This window comes from Bidens hawaiensis, unplaced genomic scaffold (genome assembly GCF_021521415.1).
Source record: "Bidens hawaiensis isolate Kalapana, Puna unplaced genomic scaffold, B.hawaiensis_p1.1 tig00010569_1, whole genome shotgun sequence".
Lineage (NCBI taxonomy): Eukaryota > Viridiplantae > Streptophyta > Magnoliopsida > Asterales > Asteraceae > Bidens > Bidens hawaiensis.
In genome coordinates, this window is record NW_027491807.1 from 98,442 (window position 1) to 110,801 (window position 12,360).

At 36.5% G+C, this 12,360-nt stretch overlaps 1 protein-coding gene across 1 annotated transcript; it reads left to right on the forward strand.

The window, feature by feature from the left end:
• Nucleotides 1-7,790: 7,790 nt before the first annotated feature.
• LOC143535541 (germin-like protein 9-3) lies at nucleotides 7,791-8,514 on the forward strand. Its single transcript, XM_077029764.1, has one exon. The coding sequence runs from the start codon at nucleotides 7,814-7,816 to the stop codon at nucleotides 8,426-8,428; it is 615 nt and encodes a 204-aa protein (XP_076885879.1). The 5' UTR covers nucleotides 7,791-7,813; the 3' UTR covers nucleotides 8,429-8,514.
• The last annotated feature ends 3,846 nt before the right edge of the window (nucleotides 8,515-12,360 follow it).

Consider the following 12,360-nt stretch of genomic DNA (forward strand, 5'->3'; position numbering starts at 1 on the left):
GTATTCAATCTAACCAAACAGTTATATGACTAATTATCTAGCAACTGATAACAGATCGGTCAGACCAACGTAAACCTAAACCGGCCGAACACACAGAAATACTAAACATCAATAATCATATATCAATCTTCAATAATCAAAACATAAGTATTCTTAATCACATGAGAAAAACTGTAAATGGTTACAAACTATACATCCCGGGTGCGATTCTAGGAGATTAGCCGAGCCGAGACATCATCAAATCTTCGATACGGATGGTATGGATCATAGATATGGTCTTGACACGAGCTAGGATAGTGGAAATCGCCTCTTGGAGCTGCTGGAATCACCTATGGTTCGTCAAAACCGAGTTAGGGTTTCCAATGATGAAAAGGATGATAATAACCAAAATTTCCCGTCTACACACCCGTCGCGGTACGCGACGGGGTCTTCTAGGGCCCATCGCGTACCGCGATTGACCCAAAGTCAACATTTCATTTATCTCCCATCGCGGTACGCGATGGGGACTTCAGCAAACCCATCGCGTACCACGATGGGACTATGTTACAGCAAACTCCATTCTTTTCCTCGTTTTGCGTGCTGGACATCCCGGGTCTTCATTCCGTGTCACAATAGGTCCATACTGAGTACTTTAACGCCTATGACCTGAATTCCAATAAAACACGTATGAAGTATCGATAGTTCTCGAATAAACAGTTAAAACTAACTAATAAACGAATTAAAACATATACAAATTAACCGACCATCACATCCGCACACTTATCTTTTGCTTGCCCTCAAGCAAAACTCTAAAGCAAACATCGACCTCCATCATAGGTATGTAGATTATCGCCATTAATACTAGTAAGGTTTAAGGTCATACCCAGTTTCCAGACTGACACTGTTTTTAGATTGACATCTCACAAATACGGTTAAATGCTATAATAAAAATAATAGAGCCGCCCAGACAGGTGTACTTTGTTTCCGGTTAAGGCACACATGCTCATACCACTCGTAATATAACATCTCTCCTCTCGGTTTAATATATGGACTAGCAAAAGATGTGCCAGTATCACTCAGCTCTCAATATCACTCATAAGTACATATTAATCCATCAAGCTGCTTTGGCACAAATGCAAATCAAGAGATCTTTAAAAGGGTTGTAATGGGGCCAGGTGTAAGGGTATGGAAGGGAAATATTTAAGTAGCTCAACCGGTCCGACCTGGCTTATTACAAAACATCTAAATAAACGAAACAACCGTACAACTAACTAACTGATTATATACATCTAAATAAGCAACTATCACATACTAATTTCACAATTTTTTTTTCATTTTTTTTAACATAAACGAACTTCAACGAACTACAGAATACATAACTGAATATAAACAGACATCTTTTTGTCTTCTTTTTTTAAGCATAATATCGTGATGCTTAACAATGAGATAAATACAAATACAAAACAAAAACAAATACAGTTACATATACAAATAAACCTAGTAAGCCGGATCGTCTAGTAACATAATGTCGGGGTTAAACAAACGAAAAATAAGTCCAAGAAATGTTTTCTAAGGGACCCAACCCCCCGCCCCTCACATTAACCTCACCTCATATGTGTAATAATGAGGCCCCAACCCCCCAGTACCTATACTCACGCTCATCCAGACGAGGCTTAACCTAGTTGCCTCTATCATTTTTGCATTTTGCCAACTACGATCCCGTAATCCATGAACATCAGTGAAAGCACTCAAATGACATGTGTTTACTATATATTATATGTGTATTATATATATTTGGGTCAACTCACACACGTACCGGAGGAATAGGGTTGACGATATAAACATGTGTAACTGTCCCCATGACTCGTTATCCCCGCCTAAACGACCCCATTTTCAACTTCTCGTTATAAAAATATTTGTGAGTAAGACTAATGAGAAGCTGACAAACCAACCATGACCAAAAACCTATAACTTGGTATTAATAGCAATAATTGACAGTTAACAACTTTGGTTTCTGAACACTCTTCGAGATACTATCGGGCTAAAATTTTCAAATTTCCCCCATCCCCACACTTGAGGTTTACATTGTCCTCAATGTAAGAACACTTAACATTGTCCTCAAAGTTAAAAATGATAAAACAATTAATGAACATTTAAGGGACGGGGTTGAAATTGACTTTTTGACTATTAAGCAATTTTAAAATTTCGGGGCTCATGTGTGGCGGTTCTACTAACAATTATACAATTACACTTTTAACGTTTAAAATAATAACAAAATTAAATTATGAAACTGAAATCACCTGATATCAACGTGACTGGAGAAGGACCATTTGGCTCGTGAACTCTCACAACACTCGTATACTCTCGTCTCATCCAATTACCAAACTGACAATCGAACCTGCAAAATCTCGAGATGTGTAGAAGCAAGCTTCTCACAAGTGTAAGACATAGGTCTTTTAAGAGTTACGAAAATGAATACTTTTTAATTTTATTAAAACAATTACCGAGCCAAATTAAGTCGTTTCATAATAAATTCTTGTAAATTAGTTAAAAACGTTAAAAGACCTAACTCACTTTCGTAGGAATCAAGATTGCATTTAGCGTATGCAACAAGCCCTGTAAACCCCCCGGTAGCCCGGGAGGACGAGTGGGGTCTCGTGAGGGTTTATAGTGAACTACACCCACAAAGTTCTAAATACAATAAAATTTACACGTACCTGGATTAACCACAACAAAAAGAACATGAACGCACTCTGGATAGCTTAACTGAAACTTCGTTTTCTGATGGTGCGGTATCCCCACACTTAGCTTTTGCTATGATGGTACGCTTGAAATACAATTAGTAATATAAAAACTAAAACAAAATGGAAACTAAAAATATACAAAATGTACAATTACCACCCTTTTGAAACTTGTATGCCATTCAAGGTGGGCGTCTGGCCCGCTCTCGTGCAACCTTCTCATTATAAGCACGCTTTTTTTCAATCATTTGTTGCCAGTCTTCCGATAGGCCAGAATCTGTCCCGAACATCCTCAATCTCCATTCTCGATCATTTTGTTTGGGTGGCTGTCTCACTTTCTTCTTCCTTGGTCGGTTACCTTTCTCTTCCACCTTTTCACTCTGTAGTTTCTCAAATCCCTTCTTATCTATCCTGTAAATCACAAAACATTCCTCTTTTCTACGATCCTTGTCCAATGATACACACTTGTCAACAAGAGGGTTAGTAGAATTTTTAAACAATAATAACCGTTTATCACGATCTCCACACTTGATTCCCAAAACCCCATTAGCACAATCAATTATCGCATGTGCTGTGGAGAGGAATGGCCTACCCAATATGACTTGTGGTTGTGTATTATTCCCACGTTTAGCATAGTCAAGTACAAGAAAGTCAACTGGGTAGAAAAATTCCTCCACCTTAACCATTACATTAGTCACCATGCCCCGGGGAAGTGTATGAGTTTGGTTCGCCAACACCACGGTGGTGTTTACCATTTCTAATGGACCAAATTCATACTGATCATATAAACTACCGGGCATGATACTAACACGTGCTCCAAGATCTAAAAGTGCCCGATCAGTTTTAAATTTCCCGATTTGAATTGATAAAAGCGGCACTCCTGGGTCTTGGAGTTTACTTGAGGTGGTATTATTCTCCACCTCCTCATCTCTTATGTTGGTCAATTTACCATTTAAACATTTTTCACATGTGCAATTTTCACAAAAAGACATTTCATATGTTTTTGGTTCTGATTCATTTTGGAAAATTGATTCATTTTGACCAACACAATCACTCTCACCACTGATATATTCCACCACCTCCTCAACAACCGGTGGTGGTGAATCCACTTCAACACTAGAAATTTCAAAATGAGGTAAAAGACTTACAGCATTGATGTGCACATTGTTTCCCTTCTTGGAGCTTGAGCAGTAATGGTTCGGGTTGACTGTAGTATCACTCGGGAGTTGACCTGCACTCTTTTGCAACTTTGCCATATCTGCTGCGAGCTGACAAATCTGCTTTGACATTGCCCCTGCTGACTTATCATGTAACTCAAACTGTTTCTTCGTTTCAGCCTTATGATATGTCATAAACTTCATCAATGCATCCAACTTTGAGTGCACCGACTCATCCGCTTTTCCCGAGGACTCCCTCTGCTGGTCCTGATTACCCGATGAATTTCCACCCCGGTTACCATCTCTGTTATACCCCCGATTCTGATCATACAAACCTTGTTGCTGCTGATAACCGCCCTGGCGGTAATTACCCTGCGACCCGTTCTGGCTCGATCCCTGAAAGTTCGGGTTCAACTGAGAAGATGCGTTCCCGTAACGAAAGTTCGGGTGGTTCCTCACGCCCGGGTGATATGTGTTCGAATTGAATCCTTGTCCTTTGGAATCCCCGTAAGCATAATTAACCTCCTCGGTGTCATCCTCCTCATCATCATCAAACTCGGGGCAATTTTCTGCCTTATGCCCGAGTTCACCACAATCTTCACAAACCGGGAATTAACACCAACTTTCCCGACCTCTTTCTTCTTACCCTTTCTGTACTCAGCCAGTTCACGTTCTAACTCAGCCATGCCCGAAAACCCTCGTTTCCATTATTCTCTTCACCCTCATCCTCATCTTCAGTCGAAACACTCGATCGAACATCATCAATATTTATCCTAACTCGACGGTTTGGGTTGTTGTTTGGAGCGGATGTCCGGCTTGGTCAAAGTTGAGGTTTAGGTTTCGGTTAAGGTTTCGGTTTCGGTTTTGATTTCGGAATCTGGAGGCACGAGCTGAGTTGTTTTGGTTATTGAAGTTTGGTGGACCGGGTATGTTTTCTGGGTGAAACATGTTGGTTTGTGGAAGTGGATCTTGGTTTTGGTTATTGTTCTGGTTCTGGTTCTGGTCTTCCATTTGTGAGTTTCTGTTTTATACTCGGTTCTGCCGAGCTACTCTCTCGATTTCGGGCTCGTAAACTAACGGAGACTGTCGGCCCGAATGACGGGTGCGCATAAACCTGTAATCTGCACAGCTAACACAACCCGCGTAAAATACAGAAAAATAAAATTAAAAATAAAAACTGAAAACAAAAATTAAGACTAGAATTAAAATTAGACACAAAAAATCAAATAACACGAAAACACTAAGCGCACTAACTCCCCGGAAACGGCGCCATTTTGATGACCGTCGTTCAAGTCAATCAAAAACCTAGTTAAACTATATAGATAGGATAAGTAAGGTATCGTATCCACCAGGAGTATATGTGGTCAATGTAATCGTGTAAACAATTTCAATATTATGAAGTAACAGATTTAGTGCTGATCACACAAGCAGTTAAGTTGAATTTAGAAAACTGAGCAATGAACAAGTAAACGAGTATTAAGCAGTTAACAAAGCAAACCACACCCGGGAATTCAAGTAAGCAACCAAACAGTATCTCATGCAACCTAACAAATTGATTATTAACGATTAACTAAAAACTGATCAACCAGACGAAACCTTAGACGCCAACAATTACTTTACACACGACACTGGTTATCAAACAGTCCTTGCCAGTGTGACTCAGTTAAGGGTAATTGTACGTTTTATCGTATTCAATCTAACCAAACAGTTATATGACTAATTATCTAGCAACTGATAACAGATCGGTCAGACCAACGTAAACCTAAACCGGCCGAACACACAGAAATACTAAACATCAATAATCATATATCAATCTTCAATAATCAAAACATAAGTATTCTTAATCACATGAGAAAAACTGTAAATGGTTACAAACTATACATCCCGGGTGCGATTCTAGGAGATTAGCCGAGCCGAGACATCATCAAATCTTCGATACGGATGATATGGATCATAGATATGGTCTTGACACGAGCTAGGATAGTGGAAATCGCCTCTTGGAGCTGCTGGAATCGCCTATGGTTCGTCAAAACCGAGTTAGGGTTTCCAATGATGAAAATGATGATAATAACAAAAATTTCCCGTCTGCACACCCGTCGCGGTACGCGACGGGGTCTTCTAGGGCCCATCGCGTACCGCGATTGACCCAAAGTCAACATTTCATTTATCTCCCACCTCGGTACGCGATGGGGATTTCAGCAAACCCATCGCGTACCGCGATGAGACTATGTTACAGCAAACACCATTCTTTTCTTCGTTTTGCGTGCTGGACATCCCGGGTCTTCATTCCGTGTCACAACAGGTCCATACTGAGTACTTTAACGCCTATGACCTGAATTCCAATAAAACACGTATGAAGTATCGATAGTTCTCGAATAAACAGTTAAAACTAACTAATAAACGAATTAAAACATATACAAATTAACCGACTATCACCCATCAACCCATTCGCAATTCGTTTAACCTATTGATTACAATCCATCAAACCGCTTATCACGTTTACAACTTGATTATTATATGTTGACTTGCTTGACACTTGTAGATAAATAGGTTAAACGAGCTGTTTGAGTTACATGATTCTGAGTGTGTTCATGTTAGCGTTGACGTTTTTTTGACACAGACATAGCTGTTGATTCACTTCTGGGTTTGCTTATTCACATACCTTATAAAATTGCAACAATTTTGGGATATTTGATTTATAATCTTTAGCATTCCATTAAATCAAACAAATAAATGATAATATATGAATTTAAGATATAACGGAACTATCTTAGGTGTTGCTAACTTTCTATGCAAACATCACCACTACCCGCAAAAGTGAACACGAGTTTGCCCGTTATGATCATACAGGTCGTATGATTGGGTGAAAAAAATGATATACATGTCATATGATAAGGTGAAAGATGGTCATACTGGCCATCTTTGTCAGCGGTCACATTAGTTATTTCTTTTGTAAGTGAAACACACTTTAAACACATCATATGGCAAGTATGCCTATCACATCATGCAAGTCGTATGACAGGTGAAAAATGGTAATATTGACCGTATGACTTTGTCAATGGTCACATAAGTTATTAATTTGTTTGTCAAATACATCATACGACCCGTATGAAGTCCAATTAAGTTGGCACAACAGAGCTTCTCACATCACACAGGTCGTATGATAGGCCGATGGAGCATAAAATGGGTTGTATGACTTTGTTAGCGGCCACATCAATTATTTTTTGCTAGCCAAACATATCATACGGCCCGTATGATGTGGTCCTCATACAACTTGTATGACCATTTTGCACCTAACATACGACCACACATGACCATTTTTGCCGGGGCATACGACCTGTATGACATACCGGTGATAGCTAGATAGTGTGTGAGCGGTCTTTGTATAGCTGCCATTAAGATATGCTGAACTATACTAATTATTAGAAAAGACAACCTTTTTCTTTGTTCTTTTTCGGGACGGATCAAACCGGATGAGAAATTTTAAAACTGTGTCAATAAATTGTTTATAAAACACGAAAAATGCCATTAAAAAGAGGTTCCAAGTTAAGCTTTTAAGATCTATATCAAGTTTCTTGCTACTTACCGTTTCATCTATTTGTTTATTAGAAGCCATAGCCCAAAAGGACAAAACTGAGACTTTTAAGCCCACAAGGTTCAATGTATTCGAATTGCAGTAAAGGACTAAAGGCATCTATAAGACAAAATAACATCTACGTAAAAAACTAACACAAAAACACAAGAAATCATAGTTGTTTCTTTGTAAGCTCAGATTGTCAAACAACACACATGAACACACTAAGTATATGCTCATGAAACACCTTTCAAACAGCAAAACATCAAACCGATCGACGTTTCCTAGGAATACCAACTTAATATATCTATAAAAACTAGTTACTATAAACAGAAACCACTTTCAACATTCATCAACATAAAATGGCACCCATTACAACATTATTGTTCATTGCATTAGTTTCATTTAACGTGGTTCAAGTAGCGGTCTCTAGTGACCCTGACATCCTAACCGACTATGTGCTACCACCAAACACGACTGCACCCGATGCAAACTATTTCACATACACTGGGGTGCGATCAATCGTTAACACCACCTACCCTGAAAAGTTTACAGTCATAAAAGCTACCTTAAAAGAGTTCCCGGGTCTACTTGGTCAAAGTGTTTCCTATGCGATTCTTGAATTCCCCGTAGGGTCTATTAACCCGCTTCACATCCACCCTCGTGCTAGCGAGCTTTTATTTGTGATTTCTGGGTCACTACAAGTCGGGTTTGTGGACACAACCAACGCGCTTTTCAGTCAGAAACTTGAGACTGGTGACATGTTTGTGTTTCCTAAAGCACTTGTTCACTTTCAGTATAATGCTAATAGTACTGAACCGGCTTTGGCGGTTTCTGCTTTTGGGAGTGCGAGTGCTGGGACGCAGTCCATTGCTAATAGTGTGTTTAATAGTACTATTTATGAGGGGATTCTAGCCGAGTCATTCAACACGACTTCAGATATTGTTGAAAGGATCGAGTATGGGCTCCGGGGCTGAGCCATGAGCCGCATAGTATATTTTATTTTCTTTTGGTGAGACTGTTGCTTGAAATGTGAAAATAATTGTTGACATTGAAATGTATGTTGTAGATTTAAACAACAATGTTGTCAAAAATAAGTGTTGTATGAAATCCTATTGATGCTTACTAAAATAAAACGGATATTTAATATAGGTCAACCTTTATGTAACTTTCTTTAAAATTAAATTTAGACACAATAAGAATGTATGATATACAAATGGAAATAATTTGAGTATTGATGAAATTCACACGCATACGTACAAAAGGAACATATAGCATTGTTTTAAAAAAAATGCCTCATAAGATGGAACACAAGCTACTACCCACGGCACTCACATTGATAGCCGCGTTAAGTGCTCCTAGCGCTGCCTGCCATCGTTGCTGAAAAAAATCAAATATTAATACACGAGACAAAATCAATAAGAACACAAGCGATCTAAATCTATGATACATAACTGATTTTTTTGTTGACCATAGAACTAGTTACATAATTGAAAGTTTACAAGGCCCCACCGATACCATGCTAACTAATGAGACTTGATACAATACAACTTATGGTAGATAGACAACATTCATGGGGTTAAGGAAGCAATAGGTGGAAGCTTTCCTACTATTTTGCCATTTTAAGGCTATTACTCTTAATGCCAAATCAATATTATATCATCTTTCACCATCATCTTTCACCATCATCTGAGTCTATTTAAAAAGCTTCCGGCTCGGAACTCGCTCATATTTAGCTTGGAAAAAAGATTGCTTGATACGACTAAGTTTGTAACGAGCCAGATTGACTCGGTTTGGCTCGTTTGTATGCTCAGCTCGGTTTGGCTTGGATTATTATACTTCTAATATATTTTATTTTTATATACATAATATTATAAAAATTTGTTTTGAAAAAGATTACCTCTAAATCCCAATTCCTCCAAGCTGAGTCGAGTCAGCTCCATTAGAAACCTAATCGAGCTCGAGCTTAGTATTTTAGCTTGGTTTCAAATTTGAGCCGGGCCAACTCGATTTATAACTGGAGCGAGCCCAAGCTTGCCTTTACTCTGATCAGCTCGGCTCATAAATAACCCTACTCCATTACTCCCTATAAAAATTGTCTTCATTCTCACCACTCTTTACTCCATATTTTTTTAAATGAGAATAATATTATTATGTTTTCAAACAATATAAATGTAAAAAATATTACTATAATCTTAAAAATCTTACAATACTAATAAAAGAAAATGTTGAAGCTTAGTTGTCAAGCCTACATTTCTTCTAATTTCTAATCTCTCATCTCATTCATTCTAGCTATTCATGAGTCATGGGTCAAAACCATTTTGTCAAGTAGGTTATAACATAGTGTGGATTTTATTCATTATTGAATTAAGTTTCATTTTCATACATGAGGTTTGACCAATTACGCACTTTTAGTACTTTTTTAAAAATTTCTTGACTTTTCCATTAAGACCATGCTATTTTAGTACTTTTTGTTAACCACCCGTTTGTTTTTTTTCCAATTAAATCTATATTAAATTAATTTATAAGTATTTTGAGAATCACAATTGAAATAAAGGATCTAATTTATTTTTATTATCTTACAATACTAATAAAAGAAAATGTTGAAGCTTAGTTGTCAAGCCTACATTTCTTCTAATTTCTAATCTCTTATCTCATTCATTCTAGCTATTCATGGGTCATGGGTCAAAACCATTTTGTCAAGTGGGTTATAACATAGTGTGGATTTTATTCATTATTGAATTAAGTTTCATTTTCATACATGAGGTTTGACCAATTACGCACTTTTAGTACTTTTTTAAAAATTTCTTGACGTTTCCATTAAAACCATGCTATTTTAGTACTTTTTGTTAAGCACCTGTTTGTTTTTTTTTCCAATTAAATCTACATTAAATTAATTTATAAGTATTTTGAGAATCACAATTGAAATAAAGGTCTAATTTATTTTTATTATTTGACAAATCCCATGTAATACACGGGTTTAAAAGCTAGTGTATTAATAATAAAAGAAAATTCAACTAGAAAAAAAAATACAAACGTAAGATGCAAAACAAATTATATTAAATTAAATATCTAGTTTCCACTATTGTTAGGCATTATAGGTAGTTGAAGTGCGTAAATATATTCTATTAAAATTACCAATCCAAACATATGTCAAAAGCGTTTTCGTGACTAAAAAATACCTTTAATTTGAAATCGACTCTCTTTTCAGTAAAACACATATATTAATATATTAATGTTTCTAATTAATTAAACATATCTTTGTATTTATTTAAAAAAATAACATCATATAAAATAAAATATTATTAAATAAAAGTCAATAGTAGGCGTTGTGCCTAGATCAGTTGTGTGTCACACGGAAAGTTCTATAGCTTCATCAAGGAAAGTTCGTATTGTTATCATGATTCTTATACACTCACTCCTAAATCCTAATTCCTTGTTTATTCTACATGGTAAAATTCAAACACACTTAACAAATAATAAGTAACAAAAGAAAACCAAAATTAAATAAAAGCTATAAAGATTGACTAGGGATATCATTATATCAATACAACTATACTAAAGTTTAAGAACTCACTCGTTGTGGTTGCTGACCATAATTGTATGTATGATTGTTTTGAATCCATGTATGGTTGTGTATCACAAACGTGTGCCTTGAGTTAGATGATCTTGGCTGTGAGAAACAATCATATATCGGTAAATAAATAGCTTTATACCTACTTTTATTGATTAAAATGATTAATATATTACTTACCTCTTCGTCGTATAACTTGGTCATCACTTCAAGTAACGAGTAGTTGTCAAGAAAGTATGACATATCATTGTGAGTGTGATCACATACCTGACTACCATAGCAACCTAGACAAAGATGGAATGACTGACTGTTTGGATCCTCTAAGCACCCGACACATGTTAAATAAGTAGACGCGATAAACGTTTCACAGTGTCTACAAAATGGCCTCCCGCTTTTCATTATATAGTAAAGCGTCATCACTTCAAAAAAATCAAGAAAGCCATCTCGGTCAAGATCCAGTTGGTTCAAGATGCCGGGGCTAGGCATTTGATCACGCCCTTCTGCTTTCATGAACTCCATGAACTCGCGTTGATTTATCTTACCATCGCCATCGGTGTCCATGGCACTAAAGAAGTCTCTAACCAAACTTTGAAGTTAATTTGTGCTTGCTTGGTAATAAGACTTGGCTACTTGGGAAATCTCTTCCATGTTTGTTACGTACACTTGATATTTTATTTTATTCAAGAGCAAGCTGTTCTATATATAATAATAGATACAACACTTAGATTTAATAGGGGATCAATTATTGGAATATAAGATGACTTTACAAGAAAGACTTTTGGAATTTTGGTAGTCTTCTCATTGTATGTTCTATTAGACTTACAATAATAAATGCATCTTTTGTTTGAGTCAAAGTTGATAAATCAAACTCAAGGCATGTAAATGAGAAAATGGGGTTATTTTTTAGCTAAACACAAGCGGAGAAAGGAAAAATAAACAAACTTGATGCGGTATTGGTCTGTGGAATTGTGGGTGATGTCCATACACACACAAATTTAATTTTAATTTTATTGTTGGAACAATTAATATATTCTCACGTCTCAAGTGAAACCAGAACTCACGACATTTTGACTTTTGACTGAAGACCACACACACAAAATGCGATTTAGATCAGAATTTTCATATAATTTAAGAACTCTTATCAACCAATCATATCACTTATTATTTTTTATATATTTAATATTATTTAAAGGTACTTATGTTATTTATTATACGTAGTTTGTAATTTCATAAATACACACACCTAAATTGGTTATTACACATATGTAAGTAACTTGATTATTACTAACACGTAAACTAGTGGCCACATATATGCAATTACAAACTTACATATAA